This window comes from Cavia porcellus, unplaced genomic scaffold (assembly GCF_034190915.1).
Source record: "Cavia porcellus strain 051 isolate PalLab524CR breed Dunkin Hartley unplaced genomic scaffold, mCavPor4.1 scaffold_14, whole genome shotgun sequence".
NCBI lineage: Eukaryota > Metazoa > Chordata > Mammalia > Rodentia > Caviidae > Cavia > Cavia porcellus.
In genome coordinates this window covers 1,090,334-1,113,886 of record NW_026947497.1, presented here as the reverse complement: position 1 = coordinate 1,113,886, position 23,553 = coordinate 1,090,334, and the positions used below count along the sequence as shown (strand labels likewise).

Below are 23,553 nucleotides of genomic sequence, written 5' to 3'. Positions count from 1 at the left end.
TTGATTTGAATGAGAATACACTGATAGGCGTAGCTGAAATGCCAGATCACGTGTGTGAAACTGGCTGTTACTTAAGCAAGCTGAACACTTGTGCAACACTTTTGCTTTGTGTACTGGAGCAGGAAAGAAGCCCAGGAATTCATCATTCTGACCTGCAGAGGAGACAAAAACAACGATGAGTACTGCAGGAAAAGTAAGCAAAAAGATTTTACTTTTGGAAGTATATTCTCATTCATGATACATAAAATGATACAGTTTTGACGAGTAATATAAAATCAACATCTGCATTAGAAATAATTTACAGTGAAATATAGTGTACAGTATATACTATGTGATGAATACTGGACTATAACAGAAATAAACTATCCTTGAATATCATTAACCAGAATGTAAGTAATCTGGACTAATGAAGTAGTATTTCCTCCTTTGAATAACAGTTTATTAGTGTTCGTTTATTCCAGACTAACTGTGACTGATTTGTAAGTGTAACATTAGAAAAGTCTTTATTCAAAGTTGTCTTTATATTAATAAACATTAATTTAAATAATATGTGCCTTTATAATCATACTCTTCCTATGAATATATGAATATTAAGTTTTGGAGGAGATACATTAGAGGAATTCAGTTCAGAGGACTTTCTAGAGAAATCTTATAAAACAGTAATTTCTCCAAACAAAAGTCAATCAGATTTTGTGGAAAATTAGTACTGAAAAACTTGAAGCACTTGTTAACACTGGGAACATGGATATTTGGTTCTATTTTTATGAACTTTTTTGTTTACTGTATTTAAAGAACAGAGAGCAGCATGCAGCCATTCAATATAATTAATTCATGCTATTTAGTTGCTTAATTTCAAAAGCCTGGGCAACCCTCCTCAAGACAGTTGCTGTGTGAGGAAAGAGTCACTCCATCTAGCACCTTGTTATGTGAACTCTCTCCACAGTTCTGAGGTGTCAGACACAGTGTGACAGAACAATGTCACAAGACTTGCTGGAAATGACACATGTGGCTGGGTGTCAGTGTTCTTATTCTACCTCACATTACTGGATAGTAATTATAATTTCAAAAGAAAAGTGGTTGTAAAAATAGAAATTAAATTCACCAATAATCAGTTAAAAGGAAATAGTGAATTCCCAGAACAAAATATATAAAAGCACATCAGGGAAAATAATAACTGAAGTGATAAGCCGTCAGTCTTCTCAGATCGCTTAGCTCCGTGGCAGCCCTTCTCATGTACTCCTCTTCTTGCATTTTGTTTTCCTCCAACACTAAATGATGGTGGAAATATCAGTCTCATGAAGAAGTTGAGCCAATTCACTAAATTAGTGTTACAAAGCATATAGAAGGGTATCTTTTCATAGAAATTAGTCACTACATGTTAGTTACTATTGTTATCATTGTTTTTATTTTAGTTTTGTTACATGGTGGCAGAAGAAAGGTAACACTGGATTGATCTCTGTTCTGGAAACATTAATCCGAACAATCAAAGAAGAGAGAGAAATATGAAGAATAAGGATAGGAAATAAAGAAGTTAAATTATCATTATTTGCAGATGGCATGATACTCTACATAGAAGACCCCAAAAACTCCACCAAGGGATTCTAGATTTAATAACAAAATTTGGTAGCAGAGCTGCATACAAAGTCAACATTCAAAAATCAATAACATTCCTGTACACAAACTCACTGAGAGAAAACTTAGGGAAACCACACCACACCTTTCACAACAGTATCCAAAAAATAAAGCGATTAGGAATCAATCTAATGGAGGCAGTAAAACACAAACAAACAAACAAACCAAAAACACCTTTACATTGAAAACTACAGCACTATGAAAAAGGAGGTTGAAGAGAATATCAGAAAATGGAATGATATCCCTTGCTCTGGGGTAGGAAGAACCAACAGAATGAAAATAGCCATACTTCCAAATTTGTTATACAGATTAATGCAATCTCAATCAAAGTTCAAATGGCGTATCTCACAGATACGCCATTTAGAGAAAACAACCACATAATCCATTTGGAACCAGAATAGCAAAATCAAACCTGGGCAACCCAGGCAAGGCAGGGACCCACAATTTCTAACGTGAAATTATACTGAGAAATTCTGATAAACTCAGCATGATACTGGAAAAAAAAATAGACCTGAGAGTCAGAGGGACAGAGTAGAAGATGAAGAAACAACTCCAAACATAGCATGTTATCTTTGGCAAAGGAGCCAAATACCTTCACTGGTGCTGGAAAAACTGGAAAAATCATTCAACTGTTGAATCAATTGAATCTCAACATTTTCATCTCTGAAATAAAGCAGTTCACCATTGCTTTCTCAGTAGCATGGGCCACACTGTGCCTGTCAAAACTAAGGTCCCCAATAATCAGGACCTATGCGTTATTAGTTTATCATTTCCAAGTATCTCATTTTTATTTTTGGATTGACTATTGTGCACATTCTGCAAACAGATTTGACAAATAAATAGTGAACATCAATTGTCAGAAGAACAAATCCCAACTGAATTTTCCTATCATATTTACAGTTATGCTAATTCTCTCTGAAAAAGGGCCCTTTTACTTGCACGTTTTACCACAGTAAAGACAGGTTTTATGGTTTATTTGTAAACACTGAAAACATGCATTCATATTTGAGGAACATTCATGTGGAGGATGAGATATCAAGAAATTCAAATTGGTAGTTTTCTAGTCAGTTTTGAAATAGGTACGTGTGGATAAAAGTTTAATGCATGCACGCACGCACACACACACACACACACACACACACGCACACACACTCACACTCACATAGCTAATACCTCTGCTACTACTACCTTCACCTCTGTAATTTTAGCCTAACTCTAGTCTGGAAATGGCCCAAAACAGCCTGTCAAAGCTGTTTCACAGTAGTAACATAAGAAAAAGTCACACAAAACTGGTACTGAAAGAAAATTCCAGAGGAGACATAAACAAACATAAAAAGGAGAAGTCATCCTTTGCAGAAAGCTTAGTATGAGGTTATTTTAAAATTGGGTCCTGCACTTGGGAGGCTGAGACAGGAGGATCACCGTGAGTTTGAGGGCAACCTGGGCTACATAGTGAGTTTAAACCAAACTGAACTGCATAAGGAGACCTGTCTCAGAAAAAAATAAATTAGTAAAATGAAATCAGTGCCTTTCACGCATGGTGGCTGTAATTCCCAGCATTCAGGAGGTTGAGGCAAGAGGATTGCTGAGAGTTTGAGATAAGCCTGTGCTACATAATAAGTTCAGTGGGCTCAAGGCCAGCCTGAAGTACATAGCAAGATCTTGTTTCAAAAAAATCAGGTCCTTTCAGCTTTTGGCTTATGTAGAAAATTTTGCAAGGGAGAAACAGACATTATATGAGCAGACACTGCCACTGTCAGTAAAGTAATGATAATTAAAACTTTATGTTTATGTTGTAGATAAACCACCAACTCCAGGATAGCAATAAGGAAGTATCAGGAATACTGATGTCCTAAAACCTTTTGAGAAGAACAACATAAGGATAGTTTAAAAGAATGTGTTCTGTTTCATCTCAATATCTTATAAAGATAATTATATTTCTCTATCATTATTCTACTGCTTCTCACGTTTTTAAAGACATTTTATTCTATAAACCAGAAGTTTTATTTCTGAAGAGAATGTGTTAGAAATGGGCGTGGGGCTAGATGTTGCATGTACAAAGGTGAAGAGATACAATCATTGGTAGCATTTTTTGGTCTGATTTTCCAGGTCATAAAATGCAAAGCAGCAGTGCTGTGGGAGATACAGAAACCCTTCTCCATTGAGGAGGTGGAGGTCGCACCTCCAAAGGCCCATGAAGTTCGTATTAAGGTGAAAGCTTTTCTATTTCTATTTTATTTTAGATTTAAGAACTCAGAAAATTTCAGATATTTCTGTGGTGTTAATCTATAAATTTGGTTTCCATAAAAAAGTATGCATTCTTATATATTACATAAAGCAAACATTTCAGGCTCACTCATTTTGCAGGATTAATTATTCTAAATTGTTTAATTCAAAAAAAGAAAGGTTGAGCGTTTTAGATATGTTTGAGGATAATTAACTGTTTTGTATTTGGAAAGAGATGGATTATAAACAAGACCTTGGAACCCTTTAGAAGCAAAACTTCAGGAACTTGACTATGTTAAATCTCCTGAGAGGCAGGGTTATTTCTGGATCTGATTGCCTGCTCTTTCATTTGTAGATGGTGGCCACAGGAATCTGTCGCTCAGATGACCATGTGGTCAGTGGAAGCCTGGCAGCTCGTCTTCCTATGATTGTGGGCCATGAGGGTGCTGGCATAGTGGAGAGCGTTGGAGAAGGGGTGACTTCAGTAAAGCCAGGTATAGAATTCACATCCACCATGTGTGATATGGTTCTTGAGGCCAAGATCATCCAGGCTGGATCAGGAACTGCAGCATCTGAGAAGTAAAAGCTCACACAGGGTGGTGGATGAGCTGGGAATCCAGAGGTGGCCCCTTTCCCTTTCTCTCTGCCTGATTCAGACATGCTACATGCAGATGACCATGTATTTTCTCCTTCAACAATTATTTATTGAGTTTGTAGTCAATGCCACGCACCGGATTAGGGCAGGGTGTCCATGAGGATCACAAGCACACAGGGCCAGCCCCAAGTGGAGCACATGTTCTAATAACCGTATCAGTGCAGCAGATCACTGCCTCTGTTAAGACCCAAACAGAACTACAAATGGGACAAGGAAAATACATAATAAGCCTGTGTCCTGATCTCTGGATTAGTATGTGAAACTGTTCTATTCTGACATCACAAAATGGGGCTGTGATGCAGTGACTGAGTCAAGATCTCTGGTCAGGTGGGGAGTGGACCTGCTTACCACTTCCTCTCCACTATGGCTGCCTTGCTGATCACAAAACGGTCACAGCACTGCAGAGGGCAGGAAATGAAAGAAACAGAATGGGAAGCATGCAGACACAAATGTCATTTTTAAAATGTTACTTATTACTCCTTACAAATTAATAATTGTTTGATTTCAATGCACAATCCTAATTTTATTATGTGGCATTGTATTTTCATAATGAATTAGCAAAACATTTCCATACCATCATCTTCACATAATGTTTGTTTATAAAATGTGATAGTCCAACAACTTTTCTTAGTTTTACTGAAAAGATAGCCATATGATTAAAAAGACAAATTTTATTTAATTCTAAAATATCAGTTTAGCCAATAGATCATTCTCTCTCTCTTTTCCAAATATTTTGTTAAACTCCAAACAGAAAATAAATAGTGTAGTTTTTGTTTGAAGTCATGTTATTTTCTTTAGTTAGAATAAATTTATAATATGTGTCAATTTTTCTTTTGCCCTGCCCTATCTACAGCAGGAATAATAGATTTTTAAAAATAAATTAGTAGCTAAAATTATTTGAATTTCAGTTACTATTCTAAAAGAAAGTACCTGATTTATTGTTAAGATTTTCAGTGGGATCTCTTGAATTCTTTTGTATCATTTTTGTTAGTTTTAGCCTAAAAAAACCATGACTTTTAAAAGCTGTCATTTTATAATGAAGATAAGCATATACTTGAAAGCTAAGAGTAATGATCACACTTTGCATTTTTTAATGTAATCAATGACTGAATCTTTATAATTTTATTGAAATAATTACATTTACTTTTATTTAGTTTTATTGTATAAAATTTGTGAAAAACATCTCATCTTCCAGTACCTCATAAAAATTATATTTGCACTTGCAATTATAAGATTTAAGGTTTCATTAAGAATTTAATGCAATCATGCATAAAGTTTCCAAGTACAATCAGTGTACACAATAACGTTAACTATTAATATAGTGCAAATAATGTTTAATCCATGTTGTTGTCTACACCTTCATTTCCTCCTTGGATATCTTCAGACACAGAATCCAAATGGATAATAATGCTGAAGGCAATGACCAGTGATATTCTTCTGACTGGAGTCTATTTCTTTGAGAAATTTTCAAAGACACATGCTGCTATGTGTAAGCTTTAAATTCTTCATTTATTAATTCTCAGGTAGAAACTAAAAAAATATTTATTATATTTCCCTTCCAGGTGATAAAGTCATCCCGCTGTTTACTCCCCAGTGTGGAAAATGCAGAAATTGTAAACACCCAGAAAACAACCTCTGTTTGAAAACTGAGTAGGTGTATTTCCCTTCCTTTGCTCTGCTGATGAGGTTTCACATTAGTTGTGCTGTGTCTCACATCCTTTGTGTGTTTGTCTCACTAGTTTGTCAAATGGTTCAGGCACCCTGCTAGATGGCACCACTAGGTTCACCTGCAGAGGGAAGCCCATCTACCATTTCCTGGGCACAAGCACTTTCTCTCAGTACACAGTGGTGGATGAGATCTCCGTGGCCAAAATCGATGCAGCTTCACCCCTGGAGAAAGTCTGCCTCATTGGCTGTGGATTTTCTACCGGTTATGGCTCTGCAATCAATGTTGCCAAGGTAGGCGTGGCAGTGGCCAGGGATGCCAGGAACAGTCAGCCTGCCAGCAACCACAGGAAAGCAGTTCCTCCCAGGGTCCAATGATTATTTCATAGATTTGTGGGGTTGATAATTTAGGGAAAAGTAGGGCTGCTGAGGGGAACAGCCAGATGCCAGCCCCTTCCAGTATGTGGGCTGGGAAACAAGAAGAGCCAGTCCCCCGCCCCACCCCATACCTACCCCATAAGTGACCAGCTGATCTGGAGAAACATAGGCTGCTACGATAGCTATTGAGGTAAAATATAATTTGGTGCTTGCAATTTGGTGTTCCACTGACTTTGCGAGTCTAGGGGCTGGTAGTCTGGTCATCTATTCAAGGGATAACAGTATGCAGTGTGGCATCTGTTGGGAATCTCCTCTAAAGGTGATGGCCATTGTTAATTCCCTATCTTCTTGTTTTGAAGTCCTATATCATTTTCATTGTTTTGTTGAGTTGGGTTGTATTTCTGTTTTGTTTTGTTTGATTTTGTTATATCCAATGGTATGGGCAGCTATTTCAAAGATAACAAGATATATTATGGTAGCCATTTGGGATTTCGTCTTGTTTTGAAGTCCTTTACTGAATTCATTGTTCTGTTTTTAATGGTTCTATTCTGTTCTATTTTATTTGATTTTTACTATGTCTGAGGGTTTCTGTAGCTATTTTGAAGACATCAAGAGGCATTAGGTAACAATTGTTGATTTCGTATGGTTTTGAAGTCCTGTGTCACTTACACTGGTTTCTTTGGATTGCTTTTATTCTGTTTTATTTTACTTGGTTTTATTATCTCTAAAATAAAAGTTTTAAAAAAGGGTATAGAAAAGGAGACCCAGAAGGAAACCAAAAACCTGTCCTATGAAATTCACCTGTTCACCACAAATAAAAGTGGTGTTGATAATTAGGTAATGAAAAGTAAAAGTAAAGATTTCATTTTTAATACCTATTTGCTTTCATGAGAATACTGAGTTGTAGATCTTGGGACTCATCTAGTCATTCATTCTACAGTTAGAGTACAGAGATGCACATGTCAGGACAATAGGTTCTGCTAGGTTTGAGGGAGCCAATGTAAATAGCATGTAGGATTTTTTCTACGGCAATTTTAAAAATTAGGAAACAACTAGGCCTGCCGTCCCAAGCTCCAAGCCAACATTTTCCTCCCTATCTGATCCCAGTGAGGACAGCTTAAGATAAACTTGCCTCCTGTCACTGATAGCCAGGCACCAGCAGCTCTGGCCCATGAAATAGCAAGTGACTAGTGACTCTAAAGGTTGTTTTTAAGAGCAAAAAATGTCTGTCTATGCTGTGTCCAGCAATCAGGTAAACTGTTTTCAAAACCTTACTTGAAACAACCTCTGATCAAGGGTCATCTACTCTGTAAACATAATCAAGCATCCCATTTCCACCACTCATTATGAGATTTCAGTGCTCTCTCCCTGGCTCCAACATACATACAGCAGAGTGCTATGTGTTAGTAGAAATTCATTATAGACTCCTCTTCCCAAAATGCTAGAGCATCATTTGCTTTACAAAATAGATCCAGACACATAGTTGTTTACCCACATTTTTACAGTTGGAAAATATTTGATCTGAGACTAGAATCTCTTCTGAAATTTTTATTTGAACTCATGACACAAAATTATTAGCACTTTTAAATCACACTTACGAGCCCTGTATTTTTATGTTGAAAATGGTGTCGTATCTCATAGTATTTAAACACATTTGGTGAAGCAATGAGTGGGTAGTCCTCCTTAAGGGAATTTCACAAGGAGTTCACTTGGGCATCAGTATTTTATCTACTGAAGGCTGACTACAGAAGACTGGGCTCATGTAACAGCCACAGCCAGTGTAAGCCATGCGGAGCATGTGCAGAGCATGTCTTTCCAGGTCTAATTGCTGCTCAGTGGCCTCATTAGTTGTAAAAGGTAGTCTAACTGAGCCTACATCAAACAGAATCAGAGGATGCTCAGGGAAAAAGCTTCAATATTATTAAAATATGAACTAATTTTTGCATTATTTTTCATTAATTTATTTTAAATAACAGGGATAAAAACCCGCAATCATTATTTTGGTTTCAAGTATTAGTTTCTTGAAGTCATATGTTGAATTTCTCCTGTTTAGGTTTTTTATTACAACAAAGATGCATCTTACATGCTTCAGAGCTATTTTCTGTTCTCATTGCATTGCTTATGTCTACCAAAAGTTACTGAACTGAGCAAGGATTTAATTATTGATAGTGTGATTAGATTATAGCTTAGTTGGCTGGAACAACCTCATTCATTTGTATCCTATTCCAAAAATTGTTTTTGTGTATATATCAGAAACTGAAGCGATCAATGGATCTGATTGTATTGGTCACTGATTAGAACTCAGAGATTATCCAATCCACGTCCCAGTGGTATACACTGGACTAACCTGTCAGGGGATTTGCTTTAATTGGAATGCGCTGTGGCAAGCACTCAGATGAGGCTTATGGACAGTCAAGTTTGAGAACCACTGGTTTAGTTCAAGTCCCTCAATTTAAACATGAAGTAACTATAGCCAAAAGAGGCTTGGTGGCAGGTTGACATGAAGTGTAAGTAGCTACCGAGAGCAGACAAGGCCTGGCACTTTATATGGCTTAGGCACTTTCTGACAATCACTATCAACTTGCTTTTGCATTTTCCACAAATGTAGGTCACCCAGGGCTCCACCTGTGCAGTGTTTGGCTTGGGAGGAGTTGGCCTCTCTGTTATCATTGGCTGCAAAACAGCAGGAGCAGCCAGGATCATTGCTGTGGACATCAACAAAGACAAATTTGCAAAGGCCAGAGAGTTGGGTGCCACTGAATGCATCAACCCTCAAGACTACGATAAACCCATTGAGCAGGTGTTACAGGAAATGAGCAATGGAGGTGTGGATTTCTCCTTTGAGGTCATTGGTCGACTTGACACCATAGTATGTACCAAAATTTACTTTTATATCTTACCTTCTGCAATCTAAAATATGTTTGTAGGCAGTACAATGTAAATATTACATGTAAACATATTTTAGAAAGAATATCCTGCTTGTTACTTGGATTGTTAAATTAAGGGTTATGAGAAATCCTTCATTCCATAAGGTAGGAATCCTTCATTCCTTCATTCCCTAATATTTCTTCTTTATTGATGGAAAATGTTTATCTTGTAAGGGAGCCATTACCAATTCATTACCTTGATTTGTAGTAAAAACAGTTCAACAAGAAAATATAAATAACACAAATTCTATACTGAAGGTAGCAAACTTGATTTTCAAATACATTACTAACAAATGTAGTTTAAATTTTTTTTACAGGTACATTTCAATAAATTTTGAAAACTACCCAAAAGAAATAATGGATAAAGTCTGCTACTAATAGAAAATATATCCTAAGGAAGACACTTGCATTCATGAGTTGCTATATTTTACCACAGCCAAACCACCATGCCTGGCACAGAGCAAGCTGAAAAATCTCTGAAAAACAACAGTGTAGTATCACATCCCTTTCCCCCCAAGAATAATGTTTATCTCTAGTACTGTTACGGATTACATGAGTGAATGCCTATGAAATGTTTCTCGAGATGCCATCTGTCACAGGTTGAGCTCTGGATTAAAGTCTGCTGGGACATTAAGATGAAATGCTATTTCCAAGTTTGCAGTGCTTACATCACTCTTGGAATTTATGAGATATTACTTTCACACTATTTGAAGTATTAGTTGCCATGGGGAGAATGCCTCTCCGTCCATGTTTCACCTAACCAGAGTCCTCTGGAACTCTGTGAATTAAGTCCCTTGAGGCCAGAACACCCCATATTTGATTTGGTTCTCCAGGGAATCCCACCTGTGTTGCTATCACAGAACTGCACCTCCAGTGAAAAGCTTTTATAGTTTTGGTCTGGAATAATATATCATATATGATGGCTATTCCAAGAAAATCTAACTTGTTCCGAGGCATTAGCTTTCCTTGTTATGCTCTCTTTGTTCATGTAGAGCTGCACTGGTCCTTTATCTGAAGACTCCAAAAGACTGACATTTTCTGAGGATATCTACTTTTTCAGATTTCATACTTCAAAATCAAAAGCCCAAATCAATTATATATCTTGGGAGATTGTAAACCACCCTTAAAAGGAACATGTTCAAAATACTGCCTTGAGGACAGGCTTTTGGGACTGCCTTTTTGGATTCTAGAATAATGAATATAGTTTAAAATAAAATCAGGATATATTCTAGGAAAGTAAAATGTAATTTAAAACATGTCCTTTTTAGTAATAGATAATAGAGGAATCTTTTATAAACAAAAATTACAAAACCAACAAGAAAGAAATTGTGAAAGGTAATAGTTATGTCTTTTTCACTATCAAAAGGCATGATTGAGAGAAATGAAAAATGAACTCTTATATTACCTGAGAATTATGATAAAACAACCGGCAACCTCTCTGATAACCCAGACTTTACATATTAGTAACAATATTTGACCCCTTACATATTTATAAGGAAGACATTCATTCATCCATTCTTTCATGCAAAAAATGTTTTATAGGCATTTTTCAAAGCAACAGTGCTAGATTCAAGAGAGAGTAAAAGAGTAAAAGATACACTTTTTTTTTGTTCCACACAGTTACAGCCTAAATAATTAAATTTTATATAATACTGTGTACCATGAGTAGGGTGGTCAGAAATCTACTATGAGGGTGCTAAATATGTATTGGTATTTTTTCTAGGCCTCTGCCTTGCTGTCCTGCGAGCAGGGATGTGGTGTGAGCGTCATCGTGGGGGTCCCTCCTAATGCTAAAACTCTCTCAGTTAACCCCATGCTGCTGTTGACTGGACGCACCTGGAAAGGAGCCATCTTTGGTGGTAGGTAGTAAACAGTGAAGACCAAATTTGTATTAACCTCAGAATTTTTTCCCTTTTATAAGTGAGAAGGTCATGTTTTTAAAAACACCATGGTTAAAAAGCAATTAAAATTCCTGTTTTATTGATAGCATCCAAAACTGTTGGATATGGAACAAATGCAGAGAGAAAGCCCCAGGACAGACTTCTGGGGCGCTCAGACTTCTCTGGCACACATTTATGGAATAAATGTAGACAGTAAGCAGGAACTGGCAGTACCAGCTCTTTTCATGCAGGTGAATGCAGATAGCACTACATGTTCTAGTAGGACACACACAGGAAGTGCAGAGCAGAGCTGGCATCCATACTCTTTGCTCCCTTTTTAAAATTTTTTTTATTTTAAAGAAATTAAGATAAAAAAGAATATAACAAAGCAGATCAGAACAGAACAATTTAAGCAACATAGTATTTCACCACAAGACAACTCGATACAACGGGAGCTACCATAGGGTCTCTTTTCTTCAAGTAGTTGTTGCTCACTTTGAAGCAACTGTAAATTTGTTCCTTGATTTGGGGCAGTCACATAATTTCTCTACAAAAGAACTAATAAGGATTGTATGGCTAGTTATGGCCCTAGTTTATTTGAGGCATTAAAAACACTGCGAAGCGATGTGGAAGCCCTCCATCTCATACTTCTCAGTCTGCAGAATGCAGCACTTTTTGTAGCTTCCGTTTACCTTTACTTGAAAGTCTCCTCTCTGGGTCTCCTGCGTATCCCAGTTGAATCTAAGAATGCTGTCTGCATTTTCAGGTTTTAAGAGTAAAGATTCTGTCCCCAAACTTGTGACTGATTTTATGGCAAAAAAATTTCCACTGGATCCATTAATAACCCATATTTCACCTTTTGAGAAGATAAATGAAGGATTTGAGCTGCTGCGCTCTGGAAAGAGGTAAAATTTAAGTTTCTGTTTATAGTAGGGGATCAGCTGACAGAGAGTGAGAAATGAGGCGGGAGTGAAAACGGAAGCACTGTGGTTTTCCACCGTTAGTTCAATCTTTGCACATGGAACACCTAGGGCCTCGTGGTGGGAAGTAAGGCACAGCTGTGAGGTACCTTCTGTCTTGCTGAAGCCAATTTATGTTGCTGTAGAACAAACCTGACTAATGAGAGCCAGCCAGCTTCTGCATGACAGACAGCACACTACTTTTTCCAGAGAAATCATCAGAATCACAAAATCATAATTAGACTGTGGAATCAGTGAAGTCTTCGAGTGACCACTAAATGCTGACCACATATAAGTGTCACTGTTATACAGAAAGCCCCCTACTTACAAACATTCAAGTTGCACACTTTCACACATTCCCAGATACCAATGGACTTTGCATTGTGAACGTTCATAGATGCAAACAAATCGCAGAAGCTCAGATATCTGGTGCACACTGTCACAGCCATGCTGCTGTGTGTTTTCTGCACAGCATGACAGTGCACAGCAGTACAGCACAGTGAGGGACTTAATGTAGATGTGTGCGTTAGGTTTTTTATGCTTTATATTGTATATTTGTGGCAAAGGTGTATAAGACTCTCTGTGTCAGACTTATGAATGAACCTAGTTTACAAGTCAGGGGCTTACTTTCAGGACTTCCCTAAACTTTCATTAAAAGAACACGGAGAATAACACTGATCTTTTTCTATACAGCTGTTACTAAGTTTTCCTATCAGAGTACTATTATTATTTCTTTTTGTAGTTTACAAAGAAGTTGTCACAAAGAAAGTTATGGTAAAGACATGGCTCAAATGCTATTTTAAATGGTTCAGTCTTCCACTTGCTCCAAAGATAGGATAAAAAAGCTAGTATAGTCTACTTTTGACATTGCACTTAACAATCACCTAACCAAATCATCTGGTGTCTGCAGTTGTATGTGTATAGGTAGTAATAATTGCATATAGCCCCTCTGTGTAGCCCCAGAGCACAGGCATTTCTGCTACTTACCCTTCTCGTGAGTTTTATGTCCTCACATAAAATACTGTATCAGATACTTCATCGGACACATATTCCTGAGGGAAGAAAGAAACTGACAACCACGGGAGCACCGGCTGCTTTTCTTACAGCCCACCTGCATTACTTCCCGTGCTTGCCAAACCATGATGATTACTAGACTCAGCCGCACCATTCTGGGGGAGCATTGAGGTGCTGTGAGAACATGGCTTGGCTGAAATCATGCCAGCCATAGTCAGAGGAGACAGAATTCAGAGCTACCATAGCAGTGCTTCTTAGCTTGTTTTCCATGAGACTATGTGGGCTTTTGTCGTTAAAGAGTTATGCATGGTTATTGCTGAATGTTAGTTATTGTTATCATCATCCTCAGGGTGAAGGGAATAATGGAAATATAGAGAAAAATCAGACATGCTGAGCAACAAATGAATTCAGTAAAATGCTTGTCTTCTTTATGAGGATATCTAATATTCAAATATGCATATTTAAGTAAAATAAACCCTATAAATTAGCAAAAATTAAAAATTATACTGTATAGAATTGGTAAGGATATAATGACCTGGCCACTTTCATGTCATGCTTATAGGAATTTAATTTTTATGACATTTGGGAAACTAACTTTTAATTTTATTTTTAAAAATCTAGATTTTTTTGTCCAAATAATATGAAAATAATTATGGAAACATATTTATATGTGTGTTTGTACATATGTAACTGTTATTTGTAGCATCAAAATTAGAAATATCCTAAAAGCCCAACATTAATGGAACTCTTAAATTCCAGCTATATATTAAAAATCAGTGAAGATCTTTAGAAATGATTTTATTACATTAGGAAATTCTCACAGTATTATTTTTGACTCATAAAATACAAAACCCAATTTTATACAAAAAATCAGGGATTTCAAGAAGAATACATATATGTCTAGGAAAACATTGACAAAATTTCCAAAAAAATCCACAATGGAACAATGGTTACCTCCAAACTGGAACAATGGGTTGTTTTTACTTTCATTTTTACACTGCTGTACTTTTAGTTATCTGCATGTATTTTTACATCTGTCTAAACACATGTATGTAATGTATATTATATGTCTCATACATTGTATGTATCACATGTATTATATTATTTGCAAAAATATCCACCTGGAGGATATATAGAAAGGACATTATTTCCCGTATAAATGTCAATTTCCAATATTCCCAAGGATGAAGTTTCTAATAATTATATAAATCAACTTTATTTTCTAATTCTATAACTCCTTAAACATCTCCATATCAAAGTTTTATTTAGCCTTAACGTGATTGCAATTTTATTAAACCATGAGTTCCTCCAGGTAAGCTATTTGTTATCTTCTAATTTGGACAACTTTATATTTGGGTTTTGATCCTGGGCCCCACCTATACTAGTTGTGTGATTAAAGACAAGTTCCAAATCTCTAAATCTCACTTTTTATAATCTCTGGCATGGAAATAACATGAGATCCTATCTCATAAAATTATTGTTTAGTTTGAGTTTTAAATGAAATAATACTTGAAGAAAATCAATAAAGAATATGACAAATAGCAACAACATTTTATATGTTATTACCCACTGTTGTTTTATTTTGCTCATTATGCTAGGCATGGAGGGTCTAAAAGTGATTTTCAAAGGGTAGTAATGTAGAATTGAAGTCTACATTGCAGTCATATATGGATGTTATGAATGAGTTTGAGATTGGAGAAAACAAAAGAGAACCAGAAAAGTAAAAATCACCGTTAGGCTGACTTGGTTTAATCCGCAGGGATAAGGGGTGGGGGGGTGGATAGGAGCACACATAATCTTCACTGAGATACAGTTGCATGGAGAGTGAGAATGACCCAAGTGTTGAACAATCTTTTGCTTTCTCCCTTAGTATCCGCACTGTCTTGACATTTTGAGATGATGCAGATGCCTTCTCTTCAATCGGTTCCCGACTCCTCACATCAGATCATTTGAATCACCAGGCACACATTATTAACTATTTTTTAGCAATGTGATCAATAAATCTCCATTGTATTTGTTATTTGTGTTTGCTTTATGAATACCATGATTCTAACAAAAAATTCTTTAAGATATTAAAAAAATGCTTTACAAGGTATAATAGATTATTTTAAGCTTATAACACTTGAATCACACACAAAGCCAAATCTACACATTAACTCCATCATACCTATTTTGATTTTTGTTGACACAATTTGCATCTTTTATATTATATATTCTTTAACAAATTACTGTGACTGATGTTGTTAATAGTTTTGTCTTTTATGCTTCATAATAAATACATTATATAGTGCCATTACAGCATTAGAGTGTTTTAATTTGAATATGTACTTACTTTTTCCAGTTACTCCTATGCATTCAGATGTTGTTGTGTTACTCATTAACATGCTTTCTTTTGACTTGGAGAACTCCTTTTAACAGGTTTTGTTAAGACAGTCTGCTGATGAACTCCCTTAGGTTTTGGTTGCCCGGGATTCTCTTTATTTGCTTATTTTTGAAGAACGCTTTGCTGGTTATAACATTCTTGGTCACCAGTTATCTTCCTTTAGTTCTTTAAATATACACTTTAACCAGGCCTTTAATGACTTTGCTGGCAAATCTGCTGGTAGCCATATTGAAATTGCCTTGTATGCTTTTAACTCTCTCTATGTTCATGATGCTTTCTTTGTCTCCAAACCAATGTTTGGAGTTCAAATTCAGTATAATATGTTCTGGGGTAATCATTTCTAAACTGCGTCTGATTAGAGATTTTTGACCTTTATGTATCTGGATATTTATATCTTTCTCCAGGTTTGGAAGGTTTTTATACTACAATGTCTTTAAATTTTATACTTTATTTTTCTCTCCTTATTCTTGAAATTATATGACTTGAAAATGTGCTATTTTAATGCTGTCTCATAAATTCCATAAGCTTCCTGTATTCTTTGACTTTTCCGTCTCACTGCCTCTACACAAGTAAGTTCTCTTCAAACTCACAGATGTTTCTAGTCAAGCTTGCTGTCGATGCTCTTTTGCAGTTTTCACTTCACTTATAATATCATTTTAATTTCTCTGTTAAATGTCCCATTCTGGTGATTTATTGTTTGTGTCCTTTCATTGAATTGATTTTCTCTGTTTTGTTGAAATTTGCTGGCTTTCTCACACAGTGCTATTGAATTCTTTGTCACACATTCCATATGTCTCTACTTTCTTAAGCTAGTCACAGGCACTTCAGTTTGACTTTTTTCATGGTGTTCTGTTGCCCCAATTGTTCTTGATCTCTGTGGTTGTGCATTGGTGTACGCAAGTGTGAAGAACTAGTACTCCTAGTCTTCATAGATTGGCTTTGTCTGAGGAGCTCCTTCAGAAGTCAGCCCATCCAGAGGTTCTGGTAGCCTGCCTTACAGAGTAAGGTCTTATTTCTTTCTTTTTTTTCAAGTTATGTTATGTCTTTAAAAAATTTTTAACTTTATTTTTAAAAAAAGCAGAAAAAAGGATAGAAAATGTACAGAATTTCAAAAAAGTAAGGAATTAACACTACTTAATATATTGCATTGTTACTGCGGAACTAGTAAGTTTAGGTTTTAAAACCTAGCTACAAAATTGATAATCAGTGACAGCACAAACTGTTCTTTTTGATGAACTAAGAGAGATTAGTCATATAGTTATCTGTCTAAAATACATATAGATAAATAAATTTATATATGTTTACAAATATATATATATATATATATATATATATATATATATATATATATAATTTTTCCTTCCTTCCTTTCCCCTATCTCAATAGTTCTGTTCTTTGGAGCATTTTCTTGCCCTTTCATTATTACAATATCTATTATACGTTTTGAATCTTATTACTCTTTCAGTTTATTATTATTATTAATTTTTTACATGAGAAACTATGATTTTTACAAATATGAGTCTAATTTATTTCACTTATGAGTATATGAACTGATGGACCTTATCCATTTTTATTTAGCAGGTGGGTAAGTTTGGGGTCTGGATTCCTTTGGGAGCACTCCTATTGATTGAGAGTATGGGAAGGATCTAAAAACTGTATCTTCAGGGACCTTCCTGAAGCATATATTGACTGGACCAGTATGCTGCTAGGCATGCCTGAGGCCTGACTAGGTCTTTCTTAAATAAGTGTTTCTATAAAAAGTAGAGCAGGTTGGACTCTGGTGTGAGAATAGAGATGGGCTTTGTAGATGTTGCAACCCACAAAGAATTCTAGGAATAAAAGACACAGGCTGAAGAGTATGGAAAGAAAATGTGCTTGATGTTTAAGGATTCTTTTGATTATCTCACTTCTCATGTAACTGGAGGTTGGTTTCAATAATTTTATCAACTTGGCCTTTCATAATATAATTAAATAAATTTGAGTACAGAGAAATTTTTCCAAATTTTGGTGTAAAGAAATACAATCAAAAAGAAAATACTATACATATCAGGAAAAGTATTTGTAACATATATGATTAGCAAAGAATTATTATGTATCAAATCCAAATGCTTTCCCTTATTTATAAAAGAAGACTAATAACTGATATAGGGAAATTTTTGTTTCGGTTCACAATTTTGGAGATTTCAGTCCATACTTGGTTGGCTCCATTCATCTGAGCCTTTGACAAGGCAGCCATCAAGATAAGTGGTGTGAATACAGCAAAGCCATTTACCTCATGGCCAAGAGAGAAAGGAGGGAGAGAGGGTCTGGTATACCAGAACTCCCTCCCAGGCCATCCCACCTCAGTGATCTGAAACTTCCTACTAGATCCTGCTATTTAAAATTTCATCACTTCCTGGTAACCTCAAGCAAGAGATGAAGACTTTGATACATGGGCCTTTTACAAAATTCTAGATTCAAACAGTATACACTGAACAGCTTTTAAGAAGTTTTATTATGTCTCTTCAGCTTACAGACAAGGAAATTAAAGGAAAGGACAGTTAAAAAATAAACGTAAGTTAGCACAGTTTGACGTGCTTCACTACTCGTTCACCACAGTTCTGTTTTCCAGATGTGATGTGCTTAGCAGAAACCCATGTGCGTTTGCCCCGCCGCTTCACAGTTGGATCATCCTCTCATTAGAGAGCTGGTGTACTTTTGCCCCACAGGTTTCTCCACGACTTCATTCATTCATTCTTACAGCTAAGTGGCCCATAAGAAAATAATTGTAAATTACCTGAGTGAGTTGAAGAAGGCATAGGAAATCCAGAAAGAAGAAGAGCAATGGAAGTTTGGATATTAGGAAATACTTGACTGAGTAAAATCAAGATGTGATTTGATGTTGGCATGTTGCAAGCAATGTCCAGGTTTAATCACTCATTCAGTGCCCTTTTCATTGTGGAATAGTATTGACTGAATAATACACAGTGGTACAGTTCAAGGGCTCTGAATTGTGTACCTAGAATTGAGTACTGTTTTAAAATTCCAGGAATGCTGAACAGGCAGAAATCTCATACAGCACGCAAAGTGCGCAAGAGAGTATAATGTGAAAGCAGATTATTGCATGTGTAATAGATAAAGGAATACAGAGTATAAGGTCTTCCTGGTAAGACAGCAGAGCAGAGAGAGTGTCCCTCATGTGATTCTCTGAATGAGAAGTATTAGCACAACACAGGAGAAAACTATGCTTTAGTGGGACACTGAGATGGAGATTTCTAGGAGTCAAGAAGGATGTGAAATTATAGCAGCAGAAAATGGCAGTGAGTGCCAGCAGCTCTGCTTCAGGAATAAAAAGGATAAAATCCAACTAAAAAAGAGAACTGTAGGCTAACTTCTTTAATGAACATAGGTTACAAAGATCCTTTCAGTGAGATTAGGTGCAAAAATCCTTAATAGGATATAAGAAAATAGAACGCAGCATAATCAAAAGGTGATATATCATGATCAAGCGGGTTTCAACTCAGAGATAAAAGGATGGCTCAACACACCTAAGTCAATAAATGAATAGCACATTATATAAATGGGAACAAGGTTAAAGTCTACATGATCATGGCAGGGAGCCATTGGGACTCTCCTGTGGGTAATGAGCATGAGCGGGGAGAAGCAGCAAACCCACCTGTGTGCATGCAGGCTGCCCTCAGGACTCTCCCACTGAGTAGCCAGTTGACGAGGAGAACCAGCCAGCCACTCCCTGAAGAAGCCAAGAGTGTCTGGGGAAGCCCACCTCACACCCCGCTGCCTTCCGAGGAACCTGAGTGAGGAGAAACCTAGGTGCCTGACCCATGCCCCTGCACTGCGGTGGGTAACCAAGGCGGGAGGCTCCTAGGATGCCACAACCTGGGCTGGAGGAATCCAGGAAAATACCAAGACGAAGCAGCAAAAGGCAATCTCTGGCCTCCAACTCAAACAGAGCAAGTCCAGGAGACATGGGCAGGGAAGAAAGAGGAAGACACACACCTGAAATTGCTGGGATGATGGAAATGAAGTAAAAAACTACTTCATGAGGCTGAAAAGAAATCAGATTAGAAATAGTATCTCAGGTAAAAAAAAAAGAAATGACAAATACAATAAAAGGGTCGCAGAGCACATCTAAAGAAGACAGATTTAAAAAACAGGAGCATAAGAGAATGAAGGAAACCTTGAATGAACAATATAGAGAAGAAACGGAATGCATGAAGGCTCAAAGAGATGTCCAGGAAAATTTAAAACTCCACTGAAAGCTGCAAAACCACGTGAAAGAAACTGAAGATTGACTTTCAGAACTTGAAGACACGATGAGAAGCTAGTTATTGTGAAAGGAAATATCTCTTAAAAATAACAAGAAACCAGAAAACAATAATGCAATGGGGGAAAGACAATGCAAAGAAAAATAATTTAAGAATGATAAGTGCCAGCAAAGAAGCAGAAGTCAACATAAATGACATAGAGAATATTTTTTTATTTTTTAAAAAAGGTTAAGATAAAAGAGGACATAACAACACAGGTCAGAACAGAACAATTTAAGTAACATAGTGTTTCACCACAAGATAACCCGACCTGACAGTGATTAACATAGTGTCTCTTTCCTTGAAATATTTCAGTATACCTTCATATACTATAGCATCAAACATAACAAGGCAGTGTAAAACCATTCAAGAGGATGAAAGTACTACAGGGTATTTAGAAATAACTAACAGAAAATGAACAATTGTTTCTATATTATCTACTTGTCTATAAAAATTTTGTTTATACTATCACATATAATAAAATCCAGTAAGATACAACATGATAAAACCAATGGAGACAGAGGAACAAAAGCTTGATGGGATTTCAAAACAAGATGATATTAAATTGGCACTAGCTATTATAATGTCTTGTTTTCTTCAAAATAGCTGTTCATACATCACAGACAATAAAATCAAACAACACAGAATAAAACCATTCAAATTAATGAATGAAAACATTATGACACTTTAAAGCAATATAATGGGAAATGATTACAACATACGTTATGTATTCTTACCATTTTTTCACTAGGGATACTATTTAGTATTTATACATGTGAGTTGATTTATTTAGGTTATGAGTATGGTCTCAAGATGTGTCCATTTATTTATAAATATCTCAATGTGATCATTCTTTATAGCTGAGTAGTACTCCATTGTATAAAAATACCACAACTTTTTTATCCATTCCTCAGTTGATGGACACTTGGGTTGTTTCCAAGATCTGGCAATTACAAATTGTGCTGCTATAAACATGGGTGCACATACATCACTGTGGTATGATGTTTTCAGTTCTGGGAATATGCCTAGAAGTAGAATAGCTGGAACAAATGGGATTTCCAATTCCAGCTTTCTGAGAAATCTCCAGAATGACCTTCACAATGGCTACACCAGTCTACACTCCCACCAATAGTGTAGGAGAGTTCCTTTTTCCCCCACAGCCTCTCCAGCAATTGTTGTTGGTAGGTTTTTTGATCCTGGCCATTCTTTCAGGAGTGAGATGGAATTTCAGTGTGGTTTTAATTTACATTTCTCTAATGACTAATGATGATGAACATTTTTTCATGTATTTATTTGCCATTTGTAATTCTTCATCTGAGAACTGTGTATTCATCTCAGATGCCCATTTTTGGATTGGGTCTTTGAATTTTGAGGGTCTGATTTTTTAAATTCTTTATATGTTTTGGACAGAAGCTTTTTGTCTGAGGGACAGTCCACAAAGATTTTTTCCCAGTTTGTGGGTTTTCTTTTCACTATGCTGGAGATTTGTTTTGATATGCAGAAACTTTTTAATAGGAGGTGATCCCAGTTATTCATGCTGGGAAGTAGTTCCCATGTGGTTTGATTCCTGTTGATGAATTCTCTACCTACCCCTATGTCTTCAAGATTTCTACCCAATTTGCTTTCCAATAGATTTAGTGTTTCTATTTTAAAATTCAGATATTTGATCCATTTAGATTTTAATTTGGTACATGGTGATATGCATGGGTATAGTTTTAGTCTTTGGCATATGGAGAGACAATTTTTCCAACACCGTTTATAAAAGAGACTGTCGTTCTTCCAGTGAACATGTTTGGCCCCTTTATCAAAGATAAGGTGGTTGAGTGTGTTTGTAGTTGTGGTTGTATGTTCTAATCTATTCCACTGATCTTCAGCTCTGTTTTTAACCCAGTACCATGTCGATTTTACTACAGCTGCTTTGTAGTATAACTTCAAGTCGGGAATGTGATGCCTCCTGCCTTGCCTTTGCTGCTTACAACTTTCTTTGTTATTCTAGGTCTCTTCTTGCTCCAGTTGAGTTTTACGAGTGATTTCTCTAGATCTATGAGGCATGTTGATGGTATTTTTATTGGGATTACATTGAATCTGTATAACAGTTTTGGGAGAATGGCCATTTTTGCAATATTTATTCTTCCTATCCATTAGCAAGGGATGTCTTTCCATTTTCTGAGATCATCTTCAATTTCTTTTTTCAGGGTATTATAATTTCCCCTATATAGATGTTTCACTTTTTCCATGAGAATCATCCTAAATATTTCATTTTTTTTGGTTGCTAGTGTGAAGGGTTCGGCTAGTGTGATTTTATTGTTAGTGTATAGGAATGCTATTGATTTTTGAGTATTGATTTTGTATCCAGCTACATTGCTGAGTTTATTTATTATATCTAGGAGCCTTTCAATGGAGTTTTGGGGGCCTTCCATGTAGAGTATCATGTCATCTGCAAACAATGATAATTTAACTTCTTCTTTTCTTATCTTTATCCCTTTTATTTCTCTCAGTTATCTAATTGCTCTGGCCAGTATTTCCAGTATTATATTAAATAGGAGTAGTCGTAAGGGACATCCTTGTCTTGGGCCTGATTTTAAGGTAAAGGACTTCAATTTTTGGCCATTTAGTATGATGCTGGCTCTTGGTTTGTCACAGATGGCATTTATTATATTGAGATAAAGATCATCTATTCCAATTTTCTGTAAGGTTATTAACACAGCGAGTGAGTGTTGGACTTTATCAAAGGCTTTTTCTGCATCTATAGAGATTATCATGTGATTCTTACTTTTGTATTTATTGATATGGTGGATTACATTTATGGATTTACGTATGTAGAACCATCCCTGCACGCCTGGGATGAATCCCACTTGGTCATGGTATATAATCTTCTTGATGATTGGCTGTGTTCCATTTGCCAATATTTTATTGAGGTTTTTTGCATCTGTGTTCATTAGGGAGATTGGCCTGTAGTTCTCTTTTTTAGTTGGGTCTTTCTCAGGTTTTGGTACTAGAGTATTTGTTTCCAGGAATGAATTAGGAAGGATTGCTTCCCTTTCAATTTCATTGAAGAATGTGAGGAGTGTCGGCAGTAAGTCTTCTTTGTATTTCTTGTAGAATTCTGCAGTGAATCCGTCTGGGCCTGGGCTCTTCTTTGTAGGTAGGGACTTAATTACATCTTCAGTTAACAGAAATTGAATTATTCGGCAGTTTTTTTAAAATTTTATTTAAGAGGAAAAAGAGAAAACCACAAAACAAAACAAAGCGGTGTAAGGGTACACATAATACAGAACTACAAAAAAAAAAAAAAAAACCATAACAGTAAGAAATCACCTGTTAATAGATTACATATTATCATCTTGGAAATAGTTGCTCAAATCACAGTATCAAAGAATACAAAATGGACATTCAAACAGAGAGACTGCAAACAGCTGTGTTCAATGATCCAAAAACATTAATATAGTCAGCTATTTAACACCCCTAAACACACTTGCTATTATATCCGTTAGAGCTCTTTTTTTTACAACAAAATTTACACATTTTGG

At 36.1% G+C, this 23,553-nt stretch overlaps 1 protein-coding gene across 2 annotated transcripts; it reads left to right on the top strand.

Moving 5' to 3' along the window:
- Window positions 1-15,629, top strand: LOC100732008 (alcohol dehydrogenase E chain). Of its 2 annotated transcripts, XM_063260532.1 has the most exons (10): window positions 105-193; window positions 1,413-1,438; window positions 3,742-3,843; window positions 4,214-4,352; window positions 6,076-6,163; window positions 6,253-6,472; window positions 9,165-9,425; window positions 11,207-11,342; window positions 12,130-12,268; window positions 15,207-15,629. In XM_063260532.1, the coding sequence occupies exons 4-10, from the start codon at window positions 4,214-4,216 to the stop codon at window positions 15,229-15,231; spliced, it is 1,008 nt and encodes a 335-aa protein (XP_063116602.1). In that variant the 5' UTR covers window positions 105-193; window positions 1,413-1,438; window positions 3,742-3,843; the 3' UTR covers window positions 15,232-15,629. The 2 variants fall into 2 exon arrangements, with proteins under 2 accessions (XP_003468082.1, XP_063116602.1); XM_003468034.5 differs by lacking the exon at window positions 1,413-1,438 and having other exon boundaries at window positions 1-193.
- The last annotated feature ends 7,924 nt before the right edge of the window (window positions 15,630-23,553 follow it).